This window comes from Trichomycterus rosablanca, chromosome 24, assembly GCF_030014385.1.
Source record: "Trichomycterus rosablanca isolate fTriRos1 chromosome 24, fTriRos1.hap1, whole genome shotgun sequence".
Lineage (NCBI taxonomy): Eukaryota > Metazoa > Chordata > Actinopteri > Siluriformes > Trichomycteridae > Trichomycterus > Trichomycterus rosablanca.
In genome coordinates, this window is record NC_086011.1 from 6,520,303 (window position 1) to 6,547,730 (window position 27,428).

General features: G+C 40.7%; 1 protein-coding gene across 1 annotated transcript; it reads left to right on the forward strand.

Annotated features, from left to right (window-relative positions):
- On the forward strand, positions 1–27,063 carry draxina (dorsal inhibitory axon guidance protein a). The gene is made up of 7 exons (XM_062986909.1): positions 1–56; positions 13,648–14,061; positions 14,368–14,549; positions 22,454–22,574; positions 23,752–23,844; positions 23,916–24,005; positions 26,839–27,063. Exons 2-7 carry the CDS (start codon positions 13,665–13,667, stop codon positions 26,949–26,951), a joined length of 996 nt encoding a protein of 331 aa, XP_062842979.1. The 5' UTR covers positions 1–56; positions 13,648–13,664; the 3' UTR covers positions 26,952–27,063.
- The last annotated feature ends 365 nt before the right edge of the window (positions 27,064–27,428 follow it).

Sequence of the window (27,428 nt, forward strand, 5' to 3'; positions counted from 1 at the left end):
TCACATCAACTGCAAAACAGGACTTTTATTTGAATTAAGGGATTAAAGACTCGCAGGTGAGGATGCTTTTATAATATTTTATAATATTTTTCCAGACTGTTGAGGTTCCGTTTGCTTTCAATAGATAAACACATAGATAACACACACATACATACACACATTGTGTTTGCAGGTTCTCTTCTTTACTGTAGAACCACAGACAAACTTTTGTAATTTACTGAATTGAGTTATTTAATGTGTTTAACTAAATAATTAATACTTTATTAATGACTAATTCAGAAGATAACTGGTTTCAGGTCTCCCTTACATTATGCACTATGGTGGGGATCTTTAATCATATGGTGGGATCTATATGGTTGGATCTTCAATATTTTAAATTTATGACTTAAATTTAATGTTTCTTTGCACAGATTTTTCACTACAGTCCACCTTATGTAATATTATGTTTGTATGTTTGTTTTGGGACACGGTATTGTCCTGCTGAAACACCCAATTACATGCAAAATTTAAGTATTCTGAGGATGGTAGATTGATAATGGTAAGTTTGTCAATTACTAATTTAGAAGACAACTGGCTCCAGGTCTCCCTTGCATACATTATGCACTATGGTGGGATCTTTAATCATATGGTTGGATCTATATGGTTGGATCATTTCACCACAGTCCACCTTATGTAATGTTATGTTTGTTTTGGGTTACTGTGTCCTGCTGGAACACCCAAATGCATCCAAGATTCAAGAATTCTGATGTTATCCTTCTCTATACAGTTATACTGGAAGCAAAATAGTTTAATAGGGCAACATTACCATACACTGATGGTAGGTTTGTCAATTACTAATTTAGAACATAACTGGCTCTGGGGTCCCTTACACACATATGCAATATGGTGGGATCTGTAATGATATGGTTGGATCTTTACTTTTTTAATTTATGATTTAAATTTGATGTTTCTTGGCACAGATTTTTCACTACAGTCCACCTTTTGTAATATTATGTTTGTATGTTTGTTTTGGGTTACTGTATTGTCCTGCTGGAACACCCAAATGCATTCAAGATTAAAGTATACTGAGGTTATCTATACAGTTATACTGGCAGAACAATAGTTTAATACGGCAACATTACCACCCACTGATGGTAGGTTTGTCAATTACTAATTTATAAGATAACTGGCCTTATACATATTATGCACTATGATGGGATCTTTAATTTTTTACATTTATGACTTAAATTTGATGTTTCTTGGCACAGATTTTTCACTACAGTCCATCTTTTGTAATATTATGTTTGTATGTTTGTTTTGGGTTACTGTGCCCTGCTGGAACACCCAGATGCATCCAAGATTCAAGAATTCTGATGTTATCCTTCTCTATACAGTTATACTGGCAGCAAAATAGTTTAATAGGGCAACATTACCATACACTGATGGTTGGTTTGTCAATTACTGATTTAGAAAATATCTGGTTCCAGAGCTCATTTACACCTTTATGCACTATGGTGGGATATTTAATCATATGGTTGGATCTATATGGTTGGATTGTTTCACTACAGTCCACCGTATGTAATGTTATGTTTGTTTTGGGTTACTGTGTCCTGCTGGAACACCCAAATGCATCCAAGATTCAAGAATTCTGATGTTATCCTTCTCTAAGGTTATACTGGCAGCAAAATAGTTTAATAGGGCAACATTTGATCTGACCACAAAGCTCTTCTTCTGTCATTTTTCTTTGTCCATATGATCTGCAATAGTTTTCTTTGTTGTAAAGTTTATATGCCACCACAGCTGTACATATAAATGTCATGGTAAAAGAATAAACAATTTTTGCAGGTATTTTTTTATTGTAATGTAATTTTACAAAATGTCAGAAACTGACATTAGCAACACAGCGTTCAAATTTAAAGTGCACTTTAATACATTTATGGAGTGGCTCAGTGGGTAGCAACGTCGCCTCACAGCAAGAAGGTCCTGGGTTCGATCCCATGAATGTAACCAAAGTGTGTAAAACATGACATTAAAATCATTATAAATAAATTATACATTTGTACCAGATTCCATTTAAACCCTTTTCAAATGATTTAAGTTTATGCTGTACATTTTGTATTATTTATAACTTTTTAAATAAATGAATACAAAAAAATCACCCTCATTTTCAGGGTTGCATTGTTCCCATATTTTCCGTTTCTAATCCAATATCGTCATCAGCTGATATCCAATTACAAACATCTGTGAGAATCACAAGGCACTTAACGTTATTTCATACAGTAATCCAGACAATTTAATATTTTATATTTTTTGCATTTTCATGCAGGGCTTTATCATAGTAAAGTTATATTTGTGTTTTTTTTCCGAGCATTGATTTCTTCTCCATAGTCTCCATATTCTGTTTCAATGTGGGCACTGTTGGGCCCTTCAGCAAGGCCCTTTACCCTATCTGCTCCAGAGGCGCTGTACAATGGCTGACCCTGCACTCTGACCCCAGATTCCAAGCAAGCTGAGATATGCGAAGAAGGAATTTCATTGTACTGTACATGTGTGTATGTATAAATGACAAATAAAGGCATTATATTCTATTCTATTGTATTCTGAAGAAAGAATTGGAGGTCAAAGCTGGCAATGAATTTGGAAAATTGTACCAATTATTCATGCATTTAATCTTCTACTTAAACAGTAGCATCCATTTTTGTATCCAAGACATTCATCTCTAAAATAAAGTCCAAGTTTAGGAGGGTTAGTGAAGGTCAGATGGGGCATCGATTGCCACAAATGAGAGACTGGCCACAGGGGAGCCATTCCTTCTTTCAGGCTATTAGGAGATCCATAAAAGAGGGTAAATGAGGAGCTGTGTATGATTGCCTTTCCCAAAGTTGTCCCATAAACTGGACAAGCCACTCTCATACTTCACCAATTAAGCTACTTAAAAGTGAATTTAAGCCCAGAGCCGAGTTGCAGGCCTTAGTGTGTTAAAGGTGTGTAGCAGTGTTGTATGGCTTCATTCTTTTTATGCTTCTCTCCGTGGTGATTAGAGAGGCTGGACCCTGCTGAGAGTATAAAGCTCTCTGCCAGTGCTCTCAGTGTGACCGAGGCATCCAGCAAGGCTGCTGCGAACATCGGTGTTTGATCTCGCTCTACATCTGTTGTAGCAATTACCCTGCCTCCTTCATTCTCTTCATTCTCCTCTCCTTTTTGTTCTGTTTTTCTCTTTTATGATCACTTGGCAGCAGAAGGGCACTCCTTATGGTAATTTTGACACCTTAGCTATTTCCCTGGGCTTTGAGTCTTCCACACGTTCAGAGCTGCCAAAAGTTGCAGCAAGTGGTGTGAAAAGCCTGAAATTTGTTACAGCTTCATGTTCTCACAATTAGATCCAATTGGATCCAAGATCCAGTTTTAGCAGCCGTATCTTTTCTGTAGCTTTTTATGTTTTGGTTGATGCACAAAGTCCAAATGCTTTATCACTGAGATCTGTGTGAGTTTGTTGGCATCAAGAAGCACTAGCCACAGGACAAACTCTTTCTGCCAGTGAATCACATACTCAACTTGTTGACTTACTAATTTACATTTACATTTATGGCATTTAGCAGATGCTTTTATCCAAGCCACTTACAGTACTGTGATAGTACATTGTCTAAGCAATTAAAGGCCCAACTTTAGCAACCTGGCAGTGGTGGGGCTTGAACCAGCGACCTTTTGAATACTAGTCCGGTACCTTAACCACTAGGCTACAACTGCCAATTGCCAATTGCCAACTAGGAGCAATTTAGAGTTACCTTGTATTTTAGGATGTAAGATCAAACAGAGACAACACACAAAACAGTGGATGACATAGGATTCAAAACTAGGTTGCAAGACCCGTATTGCTGTGCAGCACCCACCCTTCCATCTGCGCCACAGTGTCCGCCCTCGACTCCATGACGAACACATTCATTCATTCATTTTCTTATCCGCTTATCCAATCAGGGTCGCGGGGGGGTGTACTGGAGCCTATCCCAGCTTTTCAATGGGCGCAAGGCACACAGTAACACCCTAGACGGGACGCCATCCACCTATAGGGCAATTCAGTGTCTCCAATTAACCTGACTGCATGTTTTTTGACTGTGGGAGGAAACCGGAGCTCCCAGAGGAAACCCACACAGATACAGGGAGAACATGCAAACTCACAGAAAGGACCCGGACTGCCCCGCCTGGGGATCGAACCCAGGACCTTCTTGCTGTGAGGCGACAGTGCTACCCACTAAGCCACCGTGCCGCCATGACAAACACATTTTATGTTAATAGTGGACACGTAGACTTTGGCTATTTCCAATTCGTTGTCCATGATTCTGGTCAGCATTGCATGTTGTGCTTTTGGTATGATCGTTGCAGGATGCAGCAAGAATACTGAATACTGAATGTGTAGACTGTTGTCTTATTGATTAATACTTCAATAATTTAGTTTTACCTCTGATTTTTGGAGAGATCATAAACATCAGTCTGATGTCTACATACACAACATGGCCAGAAGTATGTGGACACGTCACCATGAGCTTTTTAGACATCCTATTCCAAAACTATAGGCATTAATAACCTTCTGTGGTTACACCAGCCTCGCAGCTTCTGTTTTTCTTAAAATCATTTTACATTTCTCTTTTGAAGGGTTAGTGGGTAGCACTGTCGCCTCACAGCTAAAAGGTCCTGGGTTCTATTCCCAGGCGGGGCGGTCCGGGTCTTTTCTGTGCAGAGTTTGCATGTTCTCCCTGTGTCTGCGTGGGTTTCCTGCGGGAGCTTCGGTTTCCTCCCACAGTCCAAAAACATGCAGTCAGGTTAATTGGAGACACTGAATTGCCCTATAAGTGAATGGGTGTGTGTGTGTATGTGTGTCTGCCCTGCGATAGACTGGCGTCCCATCCAGGGTGTTACTGTGTGCCTTGCACCCATTGAAAAGCTGGGATAGGCTCCGCCCCCCGCCCCCCTTGTCTTTTTAAAATGTCTTTATAAAATGTACTTTATACACAGTTGGACAGTCAATCAGTGTGTTTAATAAAGACATGAACACTACTATTAAATTAGTCTACAGGTTTTGAGTAATAAAACAACGGTCATGGTATTTGACGGTCCACAAAGCTCACTAGACCAGTTTGCTTGGCAGTCATCTCTCAAATTCACTGACACACCTTATACAAATAATTTCTTACTAAGCCCTATCAGCACTTTTGTCCACGCTTTGCATACATGGTCTTTGTGGTGGTCTCGGTGCATTTGTCATGCTTGTCTTCTCAGTGAAGCTGGTCTGTTGAGTGTGAAATTGGCCCTTTGCCGAAACATGCTGCCACTGAGATGAAGACTACTGAATTTACCCTCTGCTGAGTCTCTTTATGTCTGGTCTCTCCCAAAGTGAAGCATTGTGCTGGCAAAAGACTCGCATTTATGGTCATCTGAGATCATTTTGACCTTTTAACATTTTGAAATGTTATGGTTAAGGATTTGATTAGTGGAAATGCAAGTCTAAGTCTGAATTCAACTTTTGTTGTCAATTTGATCACCAGGGTTACATGCATCAGAATAATCTTAGAATCGATAAACCCGAGTCTACATGAGCATGTCAGTAACTGGATTTCCCTAAAAGTAGAAAAGTCTGTGATTTGTTCAAAATGTTTATTTAACTTACAAAACTGCAAAAAAACCTTTAATGTTTTGCCTGCAAAACATAACAAATGGAGTCCTTTAAGGTTTCAGAGAGACATATGCTGCCATTAAGGCAAGTTGATTTCAGCAAGGTGATGCCAGGCCTATTCTGGGGGCACTACAACAGCACAGCATTGTAGACACAGAGTGTGTATACTTGACTGGTCTGTCTGCAGTCTGGCTTCATAACTGATGCAGTTACGACCTCTGCTGGCTGATTGATGGCGTCTGCACAGAATCGAGGAATAATGCATTGATCAGGATGTGGCTCTCCGTACACGAACCTGATCCGCATATGAACTCACCCCGTGCAGGAGAAAAGATGCAATCGGCTACTGCACACGTGTCGGAGGGGGCTCTCCTCAATCAGCAGTGTAGGGATCAGCATCAGTAGAGAGGAAGCATAATGCAATCGGGTAATTGGATACGACTAGATTGGGAGGAAAATTGGGGGGGAAATGCAAAAATTTTTTATGGTTCATCATGTAGAGGAGAATCACACAACAGCGAATATGGACTTACTGGACAAAAGAATGGACCATGGACAAAAGATGGTGAGACTGCTTGCATTGCCTGGACAACCCTCTGACCCCCTGAATTCTATAAAAAAATCTAAAAGGATTTTAATATTGTGAGTCCATGTAGGTGAGGACCCTTGGTACCTCAAGAGATACTTTAACATCAGTGCGCAGTGTGTCATATTCTCCTTTATCGATGTTTGGATTTTTTGAATGTGTCTTTATCTATGCTTGTAATGCTTGTGTTCATATTTAAAAGGGTGACATCAACAGACGTTATGTGTAAATGAGGTATATTGAAGACGAAGGTGGTTGAATTCTCGTCTCTACCGCCTTGTCTCCAGTATTATATCAAAAGCAAAACGCAGCACTCTTGCCTTTTATCATTTTACTTTTTATCATCTTCTGTGACAGTGTCAGTAGTTTGTAATGGAAGACTCAATAGACTACAGCAGATGCCGGTGCCATGCTGCTCAGCAGGTGGAGATGAGTGATACTCAGTGTGTGTTAAAGCTTTTCCTGCTGTGTACCATCACCGCGGTTGCTCCCGGCTCTTATTGGACTACGGACGTCCCTGACTCCATGTGCCCCACATCTGTCCTATGCTCTGTATCTCTGTATCATCATTTAATCTGATCTTACAAATCGAACAGATTAGATATGTTCGCCAAGCTAAACCAAGCCAGTACTGGGATTTATGTACAATAAGTAGAACAGATTTACTTTCAGAGTCTTTATCTGTTTTTTGCTGTATTTTCAATGACATGCTCAAACCCCCCTTCTCGTTGCCATCTCGCTTTGTTGAATAAGCCATGAAATCGTCTTTATCCTGCTGTGCTTCACAATCTAGTAGCGGGGTCTGAGCGAAGAATAGATGAACATTTCATTCCTCGTTCGACTGTATGACATCTGATGCCTTTGGAAAAAAAAAGCTCAGGCAGGGTTTTATTTTGTAGTGAACAGATAACATTTTCGTCTGTGTGAATAGGATATCAAGGTCCTTTTTTTCCTCACATGACTGTAGTAAACAGCACTGGATAAAAAAAATGTAGATAGCTGTGTATAATATAAAACACTATATTTTTCTGGTGGGTATCACTATCTGGGCTCGGGAACACTTTGACAAATTATTTTTAATAAAAAACATTTTATGCTGCATCCACAGACTCTAGACTGTACTGTGCACATCAGAAGTCACATGTCAACAAGGTCCAAAAGTGCTGCCAGCTTCTCTAAGCTCAAGCTAATGTGTATTGTGGTCACACAAGTCATTCCTTTAGATATTTATGACATTTATAGACGTGTTCTTCAAAGAAGTAAAGAGCCATACAGATGTAAGGTAGAAAAGCCTGTAAAAGGTCTGTAACTATTATTTAAGCTCACCATTGGCTGTTATTGGCTGGCTTGGTGTCTACACAGACATGATTGGCTCTGTCTCAGGAAAAGAGGGGGCTTCGGCACCCTATTACAGGTATACCAGCCTTCCCCCAATAAAACCAGACCTGTGGGCGCCCAGGTGGCGCAGTGGGATATTCCGCTAGCACACCAGCACCGAGTTTCTGAACTCCTCGGTTCGAAACTCGGTGTTGCCACCGGTCAGCTGTATCTGCACCGTATCTGCAGAGTGAGGACCGGACTATGTTTGGGTGGGTGGGTCTTCATACGCTGTGTAAGGACCCTGATTGGTGGAAGAGACGCCTGTGCAGAATGCAGGGGCGAGAAGAGGAGGGTTGTACACGTGTCGGAAGAGGCGTGTACAATGACATGCTCTCCTCGGATGCAATCGGGTATCCCTCAGCAGCAGAAGTCAAATTGAGTGTGCTAAATTGGGAGGAAAATGGGGAGAACATGCATTAAAAAAAATCATGCTGACCAGGATTTACTGGTTGATGAAAATGAAATTTGATAGTATGGGTACTTGTACATATGCTGAATATGCATTGGGAAAGTGGCTCAGCTGGTAAGGTGACCTGAGTTTGAGCCACATTTCTAGTCATTGTCTGTCAGGAGTTTAGTACGTTCTTTTTTTTTACAAGGTTGCATGGATTTGTCCAGGTACTCCAGGTATAAGGTTTCCTTTCACCTTACAGTGTTCTGAATTAGTGAGTCAGTGTGTGTGGTGTGCTGCGATAGATCGGCGTCTAGACATTTTTTTAGAGCTTAGACCTGTCTACTACTAGGAAGCTTGGTGGGTAGCCCTGTCGCCTCACAGCAAGAAGGTCCTGGGTTTGAATCCCAGATTTACCTTTCTGCATGTTCTTCCTGTGTCTCTGTGGGTTCCCTCCGGGAGCTCCGGTTTCCTCCCACAGTACAAAGACATGCAAGTGAGGAAACTTGTCCATGACTGTGTTGGACATTAAACTTAAACTGATGAATGTTGTGTAACCAGTAATTACTGTTGGTAAAACATTTGGTCTCTGCACAATAAATTGATCATCCACCCCTATTACAGACAAACAAGGGGCTTCTGTCTGCCCAGTTCTCTCCTTTTCATCTCTCATCACACCTCAAAGCCAAGAACTACACCTCCCACAGATCTCCGCTTCTGTTCCAGGCAGCGTATATGCTTGATCTGTGTCTTGTTTACAAGCTTGTGATCCATTTGTAGGACAGCCAGCCAAGCACAGCAGGAGATGCTTTGTTTTGTGTCGTGGTCCTTCAAAAGCTCAGCTGTTTAGCCCCTGTCACAGCAGGCCACTACTGGCTTAGCTTTTCCATTGGAGGCTTTCTACAATTACATTTACATTTTTGCCATTTAACAGACGCTTTTGTCTAAAGTGACTTACAGTACTGTGACAGTATATTGTATAAGCAATTGAGGGTTAAGGGCCTTGCTCAAGGACCCAACAGTGACAACCTGGCTTGAACCAGCGACCTTTTCGATTACTAGTCCAGTACCATAACCACTAAGCTATCTTCTCTTGACAGGAGCAACATGCAATAATTCATAATGAGCCTTCAAACTAATGATATTGAAAAGTGTGAAGCCAAAAAATCACTAAAAAGAGTTGCAGGATGGCTTAAAAACTGCAGGAACAACAGTTAGACAGTCTTCTCAAATATACAGTTTTTTTATTTATTTTTTGCATTCTTCCCAATTTTCCTTCCCAATCTAGTTGTATCCAATTACCCGATTGCATTACGCTTCCTCTCTACTGATGCTGATCCCCACTTCTGATTGAGGTGAGCGAGACTGTCACACGCCCCCTCCGACACGTGTGCTGTAGCCGACTGCATCTTTTCACCTGCACAAGGCGAGTTCATTTGCGGATCAGCTTTGTGTACGGAGAGCCACACCCTGTCCACATTATTTCTCGACTCTGTGCAGGTGCCAGCAATCAGCCAGCAGTTATGAGCAGTTATCAGCATTGGATCAGTTATGAGTAGTGATCGGCCGATTTTTGGCATTTTTTAGATAATCGGGATCGGCCGATATATGTGCGCACAAGGCCGATATTTAAACATTGCCTCCGTCAGCTCAGTGACTGTATACAGTCATTGGTCTGGCTGTTGTTAGAGCGCCCCGTGTGTCCATTTTGCCACTCTCCAGGCAGACATCAGTGAATGCACAACAACGAGAATTTTTAGTGAGATTGGGACCATTTATGAGAAGAAAAGGAACAGGCTCACTGGAGAAAATGCAGAGAAACTTTGTTTCCTGCATTACAACTTGCTGCTTTTAGACTGGGACTACTAAAAGAGAGAGGCTGAGAAAACATTCAGTGAGGATATTGCCATTTTATTTCAAGACTGGAAACTGTTTCCTACAATTTGCTGCTCTTGACTTGGACAGGGTTTACAACCTTTTTTTTTCTCCAAATATTTCACTTTAACTTCATTATTTTTTATTCACAAATATTTTTGTTAATATTTTATTTATATTTTGATTACTTATCTAAATGCTCAAACACAATGCACACACAGTTTGGTGCTTAAATAATGGCTCCTTAAAAGAAGTTCTTCTATGTGCAACTGTCTTCACTAAGCATGTTTGTTCATTCTTAAAAACAAAAAGATACTGCTATCTGCTTGTGTATGTTAAGTGCACTGAAACCTTTAAAATAATTTGTATTTTATTTAAAGTTTTTATTTTTTTTATTTAATTTTTTGAACGGCCAAAAGAGCAAACAAGAATATACAGTGATAAATAAATGTTTATTTAAGATCATTAATTCTGTTTTGTTGTATTATTATTATTATTATTATTATTATTATTGTATTTTTCAGTTGTAAAAAAATTGTATTATCGGCTTTATATATCGGCCATCGGCCACTTCTTTCGTCTAAATATCGGTATCGGCATCGGCCATTAAAAAACCCATATCGGTCGATCACTAGTTATGAGGTCCCTCTCCGGCTTCCCGCCCTGTATGAACACCAAGCCAATCGTTGTTCATGTAGCCACCCAGCCCAGCTGGATGGCAGAGCTGAGTTTAGAACCGATGAGTTCGAAATGTCAGCTCTGGTGTGCTAGTGTGTTTTACCGCTGCGCCACCTGAGCGGCACATATATGCTTTTTGATCCGGTGTGGCTACCCCTAAAAAATGTAGGCTAATCAGAACAATCATCAGAAATAAAGCTCATTGTGTTTAAAAAAAAAGAAGCACCTCTGCCTTCCGACTGGGCTGGGTGGTTGCATGAACAACGATTGGCTGTTGTTCAGGGTTAGGGGTAAAAAAGTCGGATCATAACTGGTGCAACTCCGTACACAGTGCCCATCGGTGTATGAACTCGACTCGTGCAGGTGAAAAATGCAGTCTGTACTGTACTGAGGGGGCGTATGTCAGTTGAGAGGCGTCCTCAGTCAGCGGTGAAGGGTCAAATCAGTATAGAGGACGCAATCAGGGTAATTGGACACGACTAGATTAGGGGAGAAAATCGGGGGGGAAAGTGGGAAAAATTATTTAAAAAAATATATATATTATAAAAATATAAAAAATTTAATATATGTTTAATTATTAAATATCATTTTAATCATAGATCTCTTCTACTAAAAAAAACCCCTCAAACATATGTTTCTTAATCCGCTGTGGTGACCCCTAAATACGGCAGCAGCCGAAAAAAAAATGTAGAGGCAAACATTTTAAATATAATGCCCAGTATGCTGATGTTCTCATAATGACTTCTACTTTTGATTGTATAAGTCTGTCCTTCAATACAATTAATTAGTATTTATTTTACTCTTTAACTCAGTGCTGAAACTAGCAACTATAGCTCATCAGTCCCAACAATTTCCATTATTATGGCTACAAAAAAGCACACGGCAAACGTGACCAGTCGGCTCGTATTCCCAAACTGAGCACCAGGTCTCACTGCAAATTTCCCATGGCGCTATTCACACTTTTCCTCATATGCAATTTCCTCCGCTTGCTCAGTGCTGACGGGCTCTTAAATAGTCCGCGATGAATGCTCATGGGTAACGAACCCCCTTCATGCTGGGTAGATGAATGTGTGTAAAAAAAAAAGGGGATCTATTTATTGACCTTCAGCCCACCAGAAGCTCAATACACCACTCCTATTGATTTTCTGTTGCTGCTGGCCGAACTGGTGAGCCGCTACAGTGACTGATGTTTTGTGCTAAGTTTGGAGCAGAATTTGTAGGGGAATCCATGACACCTGTCCTAGATAAAGTTTTCTATTTAGAACTTATTTTTTATTCTTTACAGCGACCTAAGCTATTATATATGTTATTGTTCTAGATTAGAAAATGTCAGAACTACAACTGCACTGCTCAGTTGAAACTCTTTGAGCCATGCGAAGTGTTACATAAAAAAGATAAATAATAGTGCTGCACAGATGAAAGCCCTCTCTGAAAAAAGCATATCCTTTACTCACAAAAAATTACAAAATAGCAATCGGAAGAGATGGATGGATACATGAATAAATAGATGGATGGATACATGAATAAATATATGGATGGATACATGAATAAATATATGGATGGATAGATGGATGCACACATGAATAAATAGATGGATGGATACATGAATAAATATATGGATGGATAGATGGATGGATACATGAATAAATAGATGGATGGATATGTGAATAAATAGATGGATGGATACATGAATAAATGGATGGATAGATGGATGGATACATGAATTAATAGATGGATGGATACATGAATAAATAGATGGATGGATACATGAATAAATGGATGGATAGATGGATGGATACATGAATAAATAGATGGATGGATACATGAATAAATAGATGGATGGATACATGAATAAATAGATGGATGGATACATGAATAAATGGATGGATGGATACATGAATAAATAGATGGATGGATACATGAATAAATGGATGGATGGATACATGAATAAATAGATGGATGGATACATGAATAAATAGATGGATGGATAGATGAATAAATAGATGGATGGACACATGAATAAATAGATGGATGGATACATGAATAAATAGATGGATGGACACATGAATAAATAGATGGATGGATAGATGGATGGACACATGAATAAATAGATGGATGGATACATGAATAAATAGATGGATGGATACATGAATAAATGGATGGATGGATACATGAATAAATGGATGGATGGATACATGAATAAATAGATGGATGGATACATGAATAAATAGATGGATGGATAGATGAATAAATAGATGGATGGACACATGAATAAATAGATGGATGGATACATGAATAAATAGATGGATGGACACATGAATAAATAGATGGATGGATACATGAATAAATAGATGGATGGATACATGAATAAATAGATGGATGGATACATGAATAAATAGATGGATGGATACATGAATAAATGGATGGATGGATACATGAATAAATAGATGGATGGATATGTGAATAAATAGATGGATGGATATGTGAATAAATAGATGGATGGATACATGAATAAATGGATGGATAGATGGATGGATACATGAATAAATAGATGGATACATGAATAAATAAATGGATGGATACATGAGTAAATGGATGGATGGATACATGAATAAATAGATGGATGGATACATGAATAAATGGATGGATGGATACATGAATAAATGGATGGATGGATACATGAATAAATAGATGGATGGATACATAAATAAATAGATGGATGGATGGATGGATGGATAGATGGATGGATGGATGGATGGACACATGAATAAATAGATGGAGGAATGGATGGATGGATACATGAATAAATAGATGGATGGATACATGAATAGATGAATGGATGAATAAATGGATGGATAAATAGATGGACGGACGGACGGACAGACAGATAGATAGCCTAAATCCCATTGCTATAGACGTTATTCTAATAGATGTAGATACTCTAATTAACAGGTCACATGATCGTCCTGGTTGGTTGGTTGGATGGTGGTGGTTTACAAAGGCTGGAGCAACCTTAAACCCTGTTTTGTGTTTTGACATGAAACTTTGCTGACCCTAACTTTGACATCCATGTCTGTTTCTGACCTACAGGGCAACTCTGAGCGAAGATGAAGTCCCTCGGCTGGTCCCTGCCTTTTGGTCTTCTCCTAGCTGCCTTTGCCATGCCTTCTCAAAGCAACCAAAACATCAGAGAGAATACTGGCAGGAATAAATTGCGGCAACAAGAACCAGGGCCACTACAGGAAGGAAGCTGGAGGAGACAGGCCACACGAGGCATGTTCTCCCCCAAGTCCTTACAGCCTGACGATGACAGTGTGGGCCTTGAAGGTCTGAGTCCTGTCCGGGTTGAAATGGGACCCAAGGATCGGGTTAGAGACAGGGACAGAGGTTTGAGACACCAGAGGCACAACCACCATGGAGGAGGAGAGTCTCCACGCAAAGGCAGGAGAGATGGGCGGCCCGAGCAAAAGAGACAAGGCCGCAGGGACAAGCCTCATGCTAAAGGTGGTCAGATTTATCTCCTGCATTCATTGGGAATTCATGAATATTAATGACACCATGGTGCATCACAGCTTTAGGGGTTATGGGATCTGGGTTTGAGCCATGAAAAGGTTACTGTCTAACTATTTGAAGTTTCACTTAGAGCCAATCCACCTATTGCCATTTTTAAACATGAAAGGTAACATAAATTCAGAGGATAGTCAAGCAACCATCCTGACCCTGACCAGTACAAACTGGTGTTTAAATATAAATAAAAGAACGGATCAAGTGCCAGAACAGCGTGTCATTATACTTCCCCATTCCTTTCAGGCTTCTTTCACGATCTCAGCACAGGATTAGATTCTCAGACTAGGGATGAAGACGATGCCTATGCCAGACTGGCCAATCAGGACACCGCTGCACTTGCAGAACGGCCTGCCTCCCGCATCCAAGTAGCCACAGCGATGAGTGAGCATTTACCAACTCGACCCCCAACCTCTACCAAACCACAGGTACTTTCACTTCAGAAGATTTCACTCCAGTGAGCTTTTGAGGGGATTTATCCCCGTCTGATGGTTCTTCACTAAGTGGATTTCCGCATGATGGGTGTTGAATAGTGGCTTTATTTAAAAAGTAGAGAGGGAGAGAATGTGGTCAAATTTGTGAAAAGGGGGTTTAGTTTTTTGAAGGTTTTTTTTCTTTAATTCTTTAGCTCCATGGCTTTAAAAAATAGAACAAAACTCGGCTGTCATTTCCACACTAATATATTTTTTAAATATTGTACAGAATAGTATTGCTGGAATACTTCTACATTAACATTTTCACATTAGGGATCTATGTGGACAGCACAACAGACAGCAGTCCAACATGCCAGCCAACTACTATAGACAGTCTCAACATACACGATTGGCCCTGTCTACGGGAAACAAAAAGGATACTTTGCCCTGTTGTGGTTGTTGTGGTGTTTAATATTCTGTGGCCCTGTATTTAGGTACTGTATGGCAGAGATGTTCACAAGTCACAAAATATGAGTCCAAGTCAAGTCACGAGTCTTTAGGCTAGAGTCCGAGTCAAGTCACGAGTCAATATAATATACACAAAACATATATTGAAAATGTAAACATGTAAAATGTAAAAAATCATAACCACTGCTTACCTTAGCTGATGTTCTTCCAGATGCTATTAAATTTATAACCGTGTGTCCCATTAGTACACTTTTCCCGGTTGTGAAGTAAAACACGAACTCATTAGAAAGCCAATCAAGCGTTTCATTGACACATCATCTGTGTGACGCTGCAAACTAAATATATAACAGCATTTCTTACTAAAAATTACAATCAGAAGGTCTGACTGTTTCAGAAAGCGGTCTTTTAATCATTAGCGCCAATTCTGTAGGAGCGTTCCATTCACCCCAGTTGTTCCTATGAAGTGCACTACGTAGGGTATTCCACCATTTTAAGTGAGATTCCAATCCAAAGTTAAAATGAAGTGTTCAAATGAAGTGAACTTCAAACTGTGTAGGGAGTAGGGAGCGGCACTTTATCACTACACCGGAAGCTGGCTGTAACATTTACCCTTTGCGTGCGTTGTGGGTTAAGCGTTATTAGAGAGCAGAATATTTATAATTATAATTATATATATATATATATATACAGTCGAATCCGGTTAATCGGACCACATCGGGACGCGATCGTTTTGGTCCTAATAACCGGCTGGTCCGATTACACGAACATGCCCTATGTTACAAGACGGGACGTGCTATAATTTATGTAACATATTAAATGTTTATTAAACCTTTATTGTGCGATATACTGTACACGTATAGCGAACGTACAAACAAGAACTACTGTTGCTTACGAACTTTGTTCATTGAAAAATAAATTTGCAAACAAGTTTTTCGAAACGATCTACAACACAATGTATAAGGTACTCAGCATGCGAAGCATAATAAAAAAAAAAGTTCTTACTAAAGATGCAGATGGATCCAATAACCACGCTGCTGGCTACTGGGTGCTTCGTTGTGAGAAAGAAAGTGGTGGGCGTGTTCACCTCCCGCTGGTTTTGCTCTTGTCAACACAACTTTTCGGATTTCCTGACCTTTGATAAAAGCATAAATTCTCCCGGGGAGCCCAGGAATCCTCCCATATCTCGCTGACCCGCTTTGCATCCGCTCTAAGTGGCGACTTGTGGCTTCTTTTTCTTATTCGCTCTCACGTTCTTTGGTCCGATTAAACGGAATTTTGGTCCAAATAAGCGAATAACATTACACGTACATAATAGGATTTGTTTCGGTACTTTAGGATTCGGTCCGAATAAGCGGCTGGTCCGATTAACCGGTGGTCCAATTAACCGGATTCGACTGTATATGATTGTCACATTGTCACACGTAACTAATGTTAACACATGCTGACGCTAGGGCCTCGTTGTTTACGAGCCATTTTTTTGCAAGTCATTTGAAACGAGTCCGAGTCGAGTCTGAAGTCGCTGTGTGTGTCGCAGACTTGAGTCCCCATCTCTGCTGTACGGGTCATTTTGCAAAAAAAAAAATGTGGGATGACAAATTAATAAAATATTATGGGGTACCAGCAGCTTTTATTTTAACCGAAAGCTAATAGCATGTTCAGCCCAAACATACACACCCAATGCTTGTGATAGTATGGTGTTTTTTCAATTCAACATTTAAATGGATTTATGGATGGATGGATGGATGGATAGTTGTGGTTGTTGTGGTGTTTAATATTCTGTGGCTCTGTACTTAGGTACTGTACGGGTCATTTTGCAATAAAAAAAACCCACTAAATGTCGGATGACAGATTTAAAAAATGATCATGAGGTACAATCCAGTAGAAAGGGCATTCGTTTTGATTTCAGTTCCCAAGTGGCCTGTACTGTACCTAAGTATTCATGCTAAATTTGGTTAACTTTTCAGGCCAGAGACCAAAAATACCAAAAGCAAGCCGTATACTAAAGTGAGAAACAGTGCATCCTGTTGATTGGTCAAATGCAACTGTCACATTTACAAAGCAATGTACGAGAGTTCTTCAAAAAGTTTCCACACTTGTTTTTAATGACATCACTTTTCTACATAGTCACCTTCCGTACCATGTTTTTGGTTAAGCGTGTAGCCACTGATGCACCTCTGCTTTCACATAATCATCACATGAAAATCTTCTTTCCCATAAAGCTTCTTTGAGTGGTCCAAAAAGATGGAAATCAGATGCTGCTAAATCCGGACTATAAGCTCTTTCTTTCTCTCAGCCTCTCAGACACGACCAATTTAAAGAGGTTTCTATATATTTCTGGCCGCCTAGTGTACCCCCAACCATTGACCTTCACGGCAAGCCTGTACTGTTGCATATGGGACCATCTCGCTGTCTCCATCATACGAGCCAATTTAGGACTGGAGGCAGGGGGAAGGGGAGTGCCAAGTAACACTCACATTGAGGAGAGAGGTGTCGCTCGCTCGCTCGTTCGCCCGTCCTCCTCCTCCTTCGTTTTACCATCTGTTCTTTGCAGGCTTTTTCTCGATCGTGCCCTCCCAGTTGCTTTACCCAATTACCAGTGTTGTCGTCTGTGTATCTAAAATCAGGCTCATGTTTGGGTTCCATGGCACATTTAGCTTTCTTTGTATGTGCATTATGTGTGCGAACACAAAAGCATGTAGCAAAACAATGATGGGTTGTTTAGATCATAGGAACAATACACAGAATGGATATTATATCATATCATATCTGGTCCCACTTTTACTGCTTTTAATAGTCTTTATTCTTCTGCTTGGCTTTCTAGTAGTTATGGTGGAACATGACTGGCATTCATGGCATCACACTCATGAATTAAATGATAGAATAAATGTAAGCAACAATACACAGCACAGCTACCTTAATGGTTGAATGTAAACCTAGAACATCAAGCGACGGTGCGAGACTCAAATATGAAAATTCCCTTCTGTGTTTTGACCCCCCCCCCGCATCCTTATTGGTTTTCCAAACTCACTTACCTGAGTCGTGTTTTAGCTGCTTTACACTTCAACATCTTGGACATTTCGACTAAACGATTGCTAACTGAATTGCCATAGGATTGCAATTACAATGAACCAATAAATAAAAAATAAACTAGTTATCAAGTTATTTTAATTACAATAATATGCATTTAGCTTTAACATTAAAGCCAGGCTACCTACCTGTACCTTTTAGTCTGTGTGCATTATGGCTGACCAGGTACTCAGTATTGGTGTAGCCACAGCTTGATATTTTTGCTGGATCCAGACCAGCACAAGTGGTTCTTTAGAGTTTTTGAGCAGTTTAGTAAGTTCTGGGAAACTAAATAAAACCTTCATGCCTTATCACAGGGTGTTCAAGTGGTGCAGTGGTGAATAATGCTGAAGGGATCTAGGGTTTGAATCCCTAGGGGTTCTATCGGCCGGTTGGTTGTCTACATACAAGGCCCTATGATAACGTTGTTGTGCCTGGTGATTCCGGGTAAACCAGGCCCCCCATAACCTTGAACTGGATAAGAAGGAGGTAAACCAAAAAATGCAAGTATTGTCAAATAACAACACCCTGAGAGACCATGGGTCACCCTTCAGGGCCTCATGTATAGCCAGGGACACATTAAAATGCTTTTTGTTTCCAAATTAAACCTTTAGGTTTATAGAATTAGACTTTCTAGGCTTGGAATGCTCAACTCCATCTGTCCATTTAAACAGAGCTGTAAACTTACTGACCATTAGTCCAATGTTTATGGTTTGCCGTTTTTATTTCTGTCAAGTGGAGATTAAATCTAATGTGTTTGTGTTAATTGCAAAGATTTTATGAGAGAAATATTTAAAGACAGGCTAGTTTTCAGCCTATATTAGCATGCTGTAAGCAGTTCTAAGCTCTGGCAGTAAAAGCCATGGCCCCGGGTGCAGTGATATACTCATATAGATAGGGGTTCAGTGACTCCACTTTGCACCAGGCACTTTTAATTTAGCTTTTATCACTTCTGCTACATAGATTAATAGCCCAGAGCACCTCTGTTCCCTTTAATGAATTGAACTGGTCTTTATGGTGAGTGGTGTTAAGGAAGGCTATGCAGAGCAGTACGTGAGAGTTGGGAAATGTAAACGGATCCCAATGGAAGGATCATGGTTCCATTATAATAAATGTTTTTAGTGGTAGATGGGTGGTTAATGGTCTGTGCTAGTGACCGTTCAGTACACACATAGAGCTTTAGAGTCTTTCGGCTCATTTTCACTATTGCGCCACACACACACACACACACACACAATACACTACTCTATGTTTATCCTGGAGCTAGTTCATCTTTTCCTTGGGGATTAGTTTTCTCTTCACTGTCCGTCCTTTAAATGCTAATGTTTAGGCTTTTGGCAAAGTCACCAACGCTCTCTGAAACATGCACCTGCACTCATGAGTGACAGAACAGTATTATTTTATATTATATTATCCATATTGTGTTGTATGTTTTATGCTTTTAAAGAAGAATGAATGCCTTTATTTGTCATATATACATATATACATGTATAGTCCAATGAAATTCTTTTTTCTGCATATCCCAGCTTGTTTGGAAGCTGGGGTCAGAACGCAGGGTCGGCCATTGTATGGCGCCCCAGGAACACAGAAGTAAGGGTCTTCCTCAAGGGCCCAATGGTAGCTGCACGGCAGAGCTGGGATTCTAACTCTCAACCTTGCAATTGATAGCTTCTACCCACTGGGCTATTACTGTCATCTATATTGTGGTGTTTAGCATGTACATATATATATATATATATATATATATATATATATATATATATATATATATATATATATATATATATATATACAGTTGAGTCACATCATTATGACCACGGGCTTGGAATGACTCAATAAGCTCCTGGTAGGTTGTCACAGGTATCCCACAGCTGCTGGAGGGTGTGTGGGGGACGATCCATAGAGCAAACACGTCGATCGAGGTGGTCCCACAGATGCTCAATTGAGTTCAGGTCTGGGGAATTAGGGGGTCAGAGAAAGACTTGGAAGTCTTGGTCATGCTCTCCCAACCAATGTCAGGCATTTCTAGCCATGTGACATGTCGCATTGTCTTGCTGGACAATCCCATCGGCCCCTGGGAGGACAATTTTACCCATGGTACTTTTACCCATGACAGCAACAAGGGATATATGTGCAGACAGCCTGTTGCACACCTTATATACCCACCAAGCCAGCTCACGAAACGTGTTATAATAATGTGACTTGACTTGTGTATATATAAATAGAGTAGGAAGTGCAATGTAGTTGCATAGTAAGTAAGTAAGTAAGGTGGTGGGTCATTAATCATCTTTGGAAGACACTCGGATGTTGGAGCAGGCAGGGTAAGTTTATTCCACCACCATGCTAGTACAAAGAAAAGCCTTGATGCCTGACTTCGTTACATTCTGAGTGGTGGTTGAAGACGAGCTAGACTTGGTACAAGAACAGGGTTCAAGAGTGGGATGAGGCTGGTCCAGTTTTGGCTTTGTAGACAAGCATCACTGTTTTAAATTGAACACTGTCAGCTACAGGAAGCCAGTAAATAGGGCGCAGCAGTGGGGTGATGCGGCAGCGTTTGGGTTGATCGAAAACCAGGCAGTAGTCCATGAGAAGAAATGAAATGACATGAGACAAGACAAGAATCTGATTGGCTTTTATAGAGAGAAACAACATCCAGTGTTGAAATGATATGAGACAAGACAAGAATCTGATTGGTTTTTATAGAGAGAAACACCATCCAGTCTTGAAATAACAAGAGACTGGACAAGAATGCAGTTGGCTTTCATGGAGAGAAACATACAGAACCCTGCAAAGACTCAAATTGAAAGACTGCATCCCAAATGGACAAATGGTAAGAACACTCTTCCAGGTAGGAATCCATCCAATGCCATGCTGAGCCAGTCAGTCCAAGGCTGGACAGGGTGGACAGGTGAATGTCGTGATATACCGTGTGAAAGGACAGGTTGAGAAGTATCAGGACAGTCACACGTGCTGTTTCTGTGGAGGCCAGACTGATACTGATCTTGAAGGTCATTCTGGGTAAGAAAAGGTGACAACTGATTGTAGACGGCTCGTTCAAGAACTTTGGACAGAAAAGAGAACAGTGAAATAGGTCTGTATTTAGTATGTTTGTGGTGTCCAGTGTCTCAGCTCACCTCAGTCAGCACGTGGGTGGTCCTAGCAGCAAGAGAATTGCGATTGGGGAATTGGCTACAATTACATCAGAGGGGATGAAAAAAAATCACTTCTGTGCAGATGTGCTGAATTTGTATTGTGTTGTTGAATACAAAAGATCCTTTCCTGCTTAAACCAGTGATGGATTATTATTAAGTGCATAAATCAGCATGAACAGGCTTCCAACTGATCCTGGTCTCATATATGACTTAAATAATATAAAAAACTTAAAATCTAACTATTTTCTTTCTTCCAAAGCAAGTGCATGTGTAAATCTGGGCAATATAAAGGACAACTGGGCATGAACAACCCCTGCAGTGGAAGCTTTAGTAGAAAATGGAGCACAGACATTTTTCAGAATGATGGTAGAGCTCATCACAGCGAAACAGGTGTAGATTTTCATTTTGTGGTAAATGATTTGGAGAAAACTGGAAAAATGGGAAGCACAGCATCTCTGACATGAGAGAGGACATGCTTTAATACACATTACATTATAAATCATGTATCATCTCTCAGAAATGAAATCCCTGGAATGAAAGTGTCCAGTAAACATCTTTATAAAGAAAAAAGGGCTGTAGTGTGTCAGTGTTTTAAAATAAAACAGAACAAGCCTATAATTAAAATACACACCCCCATATTCAGAAATGCTCAAAATGTGCCCATATACTGATGTAAAAATTATAAATAACCATATTCCCATAGAATAGAAGGGAATGGACCTCCAACCCCCATCCCAGTAGATTTGGTGCACCAATGTTCAGTTCATTGCCAGTGAACCAATTATTTCTAGATTAACAATTACTAGTCTTGCAAAGGGCATGGATATATACAAGTGGGATTTCAGTATTAAAGACTTGATTTGCCTCAGTATGAAAACATTAACAATTATTTAATATCATATTCATCATATATTTTAAACTGAATATTAAATTAAAGACTAGTCCTTGTCTGAAGATGAGAGAAAGCTTTACAAATCTTTTAAGAGTGGGTCTTAAAATAAAATGTAAAAAAAGACATGAAGTCTATTTTAAAATTTTTATTTATTAAAATTTAAAAATATGATTAAAATTTTTATATTATAAAAAATGAATTTAGCCCTACATAGCTAGCTGACCATGGGTAGAAACTAGCAGGATGACAAACAGGGGGAAACATCAGTAGAATTATCATTATATATCTACAAAAATCACCAATATGGTTTTACACAAATTTATGTGTTTGTGTACACACAGAAGGCAGGTGGAGGAAAAGGTCAAGGTGAAGTGCTCCCTACACTGGACATGGCGCTTTTCGACTGGACAGACTATGAAGACATGAAACCTGAAGATGACTGGTCGTCCAACAAGAAAAAAGGTATCGCACCGTTCATGAAACAGTGTCATAATCATTGTTTTTCATTTTCTCTGCATAAGGATCAATACACATATTCAATTACTACGAGCAAGCGCAAACGTCAGCAGATCGAACGCAGACACACGTTCATCTTTCATAATGTTTATTATTGATTTGTGAAACTGAAGACTGGGTGGCAACAGGACATTGGTAGGAAAAGAGTCAGAGAAGAGAAATATTAAGTGTTTCAGCACCAGGGGATGTTGCCTATAATCTTAAAAAGTGGCCTTTGTAGAGGTTGATTAAAGTGATGTTTTTGGGTACTGCCAACGTACCTTATAACAAAGCAACATTTTTTATGCATTTTTCCCCCTTTTTCTCCCAATTTAGTGTAGCCATCCCACTGCTGGGGACCCCGACAGCGTCCAAGGAGGGTGTATATTCACCTGACACACTCCCTCTGATGTGTGCGCAGTCCACCAATGCCTTCTTATTCACCCATACTTCAGTGGATTCAGCCACGCCCCAATCTCTGCGCTCTTCCACTTTCTGTACAGGCGCCATGGGCAACCAAGGTCCTTACGCAACATTGATAAACCCACCCCTTAGTCCGGTCTTTCTCACCCAGCAGACTGAAAGCCAATTTTGTCTGCTGCAGGAATTGGCCAATTGTTTCTGCTAGAGGCGCCCAGCCAACTGGTAACAGAGCCAACAAGGCAACATTTTTCTCTTGACTGAGCTTATAGTAGGGTTCTAATAGTTTTTTTCCACCTGTCCTCATGTTTTGTAAAAGACTATAAGACACAAAACTGCACAAAGAATCAAGAGCACTACTTGTGCTGGATGGGATCCAGTAAGGAGAGTTCATAGTGTCTGCACAGAGAGACCAGGCACAAGAAAACTATAGTCTTTAAGGTTTTTAAGGATCAAGTACACTGTATTGCCCAAAGTATATGGACACCTCTCCTAATTATTAAGTTCAAGTGTTGTAGTTCAAGTTCAAGCTGCTATTGCTAACACTAGTGTAAAATCAATTGTATTAAATACATTATATGCTTTCAGAGCGCAGGGTCAGCCATTGTACGGCGCCCCTGGAGCAGAGAGAGTTAAGGGCCTTGCACAAGGGCCCAACAGTGGCAAGCTAGGGGTTATAGTACCACTGAGTCATTATTCTTGTTTGTTTGATTGTTTCGAACAGACAAACGGCGCAGCAAGAACATGAGTACCGGCAACATGACTGTTGACGCTGACGTCATTGAACCATGTGACCACCACCTCGACTGCCTTCCCGGTCAGTCCTCAGTCAGTCATAAAGCTTTACACTAACCAAAAGCATTCAGCTAAAGCTTTCTTTCCTCTCAGGCTCCTGCTGTGACCTCAGGCATCACGAATGCAAACCTCACAACCGCGGCCTGAACAACAAGTGCTACGACGACTGCATGTGTGAAGACGGTAATTGCACCAATGACATTCCATGCAGCTTTTGTCATTTTGGTTCACGCTTGTGGAAAAAACGTCTGATAACAGTATTTTTCACTAGTAGCAAGAGACAGAAGAATTGCAAAGTGACGTACAGTCAACAATATATAGTATGGTCAAAAGTATGTGGACGCCCCTTCTTATTTAATTAATGTGTATAGAAACAGTTACAGTGGTACCTTAAAACTTAAGTTTCAAGGTATTTTTTCCCATAAGGATGTATGTGAAACATGTTAATTCGTTCCATGGTCCTATATATATATATATATATATACAGTGTATCACAAAAGTGAGTACACCCCTCACATTTCTGCAGATATTTAAGTATATCTTTTCATGGGACAACACTGACAAAATGACACTTTGACACAATGAAAAGTAGTCTGTGTGCAGCTTATATAACAGTGTAAATTTATTCTTCCCTCAAAATAACTCAATATACAGCCATTAATGTCTAAACCACCGGCAACAAAAGTGAGTACACCCCTAAGAGACTACACCCCTAAATGTCCAAATTGAGCACTGCTTGTCATTTTCCCTCCAAAATGTCATGTGATTTGTTAGTGTTACTAGGTCTCAGGTGTGCATAGGGAGCAGGTGTGTTTAATTTAGTAGTACAGCTCTCACACTCTCTCATACTGGTCACTGAAAGTTCCAACATGGCACCTCATGGCAAAGAACTCTCTGAGGATCTTAAAAGACGAATTGTTGCGCTACATGAAGATGGCCAAGGCTACAAGAAGATTGCCAACACCCTGAAACTGAGCTGCAGCACAGTGGCCAAGATCATCCAGCGTTTTAAAAGAGCAGGGTCCACTCAGAACAGACCTCGCGTTGGTCGTCCAAAGAAGCTGAGTGCACGTGCTCAGCGTCACATCCAACTGCTGTCTTTGAAAGATAGGCGCAGGAGTGCTGTCAGCATTGCTGCAGAGATTGAAAAGGTGGGGGGTCAGCCTGTCAGTGCTCAGACCATACGCCGCACACTACATCAAATTGGTCTGCATGGCTGTCACCCCAGAAGGAAGCCTCTTCTAAAGTCTCTACACAAGAAAGCCCGCAAACAGTTTGCTGAAGACATGTCAACAAAGGACATGGATTACTGGAACCATGTCCTATGGTCTGATGAGACCAAGATTAATTTGTTTGGTTCAGATGGTCTCAAGCATGTGTGGCGGCAATCAGGTGAGGAGTACAAAGATAAGTGTGTCATGCCTACAGTCAAGCATGGTGGTGGGAATGCCATGGTCTGGGGCTGCATGAGTGCAGCAGGTGTTGGGGAGTTACATTTCATTGAGGGACACATGAACTCCAATATGTACTGTGAAATACTGAAGCAGAGCATGATCCCCTCCCTCCGGAAACTGGGTCGCAGGGCAGTGTTCCAGCATGATAATGACCCCAAACACACCTCTAAGACGACCACTGCTTTACTGAAGAGGCTGAGGGTAAAGGTGATGGACTGGCCAAGCATGTCTCCAGACCTAAACCCAATAGAACATCTTTGGGGCATCCTCAAGCGGAAGGTGGAGGAGCGCAAAGTCTCGAATATCCGCCAGCTCCGTGATGTCGTCATGGAGGAGTGGAAAAGCATTCCAGTGGCAACCTGTGAAGCTCTGGTAAACTCCATGCCCAGGAGAGTTAAGGCAGTTCTGGGAAATAATGGTGGCCACACAAAATATTGACACTTTAGGAACTTTCACTAAGGGGTGTACTCACTTTTGTTGCCGGTGGTTTAGACATTAATGGCTGTATATTGAGTTATTTTGAGGGAAGAATAAATTTACACTGTTATATAAGCTGCACACAGACTACTTTTCATTGTGTCAAAGTGTCATTTTGTCAGTGTTGTCCCATGAAAAGATATACTTAAATATCTGCAGAAATGTGAGGGGTGTACTCACTTTTGTGATACACTGTATATACACCATTTTATCGGCTTCACTGACCATATAGAAGCACTTTGTAGTTCTACAATTACTGACTGTAGTCCATTTGTTTCTCTGCATGCTTTGTTAGCCCCCTTTCATGCTGTTCTTCAGTGGTCAGGACCCCCACAGGACCACCGCAGAGTAGGTATTATTTGGGTGGTGGATCATGCTCAGCACTGCAGTGACACTGACATGGTGGTGATGTGTTAGTGTGTGTTGTGCGATGTGTGTTAGTGTGTGTTATGAGTGGATCAGACACAGCAGCGCTGTTGGAGTTTTTAAATACTGTGTCCACTCACTGTCCACTCTATTAGACACTCCTACCTAGTTGGTCCACCTTGTAGATGTAAAGTCAGAGACGATCGCTCATCTATTGCTGCTGTTTGAGTCGGTCATCTTCTAGACCTTCATCAGTGGTCACAGGACGCTGCCCACGGGGCACTGTTGGCTGGGTGTTTTTGGTTGGTGGACTATTCTCAGTCCAGCAGTGACAGTCAGGTGTTTAAAAACTCCAGCAGCGCTGCTGTGTCTGATCCACTCATTCCAGCACAACACACACTAACACACCACCACCATGTCAGTGTCACTGCAGTGCTAAGAATGATCCACAACCTAAATAATACCTGCTCTGTTGTGGTCCTGTGGGGGTCCTGACCATTGAAGAACAGCATGAAAGGGGGCTAACGAAGCATGTAGAGAAACAGATGGACAACAGTCAGTAATTGTAGAACTACAAAGTGCTTCTATATGGTAAGTTGAGCTGATAAAATGGACAGTGAATGTAGAAACAAGGAGGTGGTTATATATATACTGTATATAACATATTGGCTGATTGACTACATTAGGTTTAATGTATGTTAACCTTTTTCCCTGTAAAGGTCTCAGATGTTACGCCAAATTCCATCGCAAACGAAGGGTGACCCGGAGACGCGGCCGGTGCGTGGAGCCCGACTCGGCCAACAGCGACCAAGGAGGCTTCATCACGATCTGACATGGGAAAGAAAAATGACTTGCTCACGACCTCGTAGTGTGTTTACCTTTCCAAGGACTGCAAGATGAACTGAGCCTAAATGTTAAAGTTTGCTGAATGAATAAAAGCCCGATTGGAACGGCTTGCCTCAACGTCGTCTACATATGCTGTATGTTAAAAGTCATGAGTGCACTGTGTTGAGCATCTGTACTGTACATATTATTTGGTATCTGACAAGGACAACATGTTTTTCTACTGTTCTACTGAAACTTAGTGCTGTTTCCCAGTGTTTTGCTGTTATTAATATTTTTTTAATGGATGTTTGTCGTTGAATGCTTTATTCATGCTGCCATTTGTTACCCCTTAAGCCTAGTGCACACTGCACAACATTTAAAAAGACTTTTAAATTGCTCTACAGTGCACTGCTTACTTCTTGCGATTGTCGTTTTGCAGTCACAGGGTAGTGTACACTACATGATCAGTCACAGAGAAGGGGTC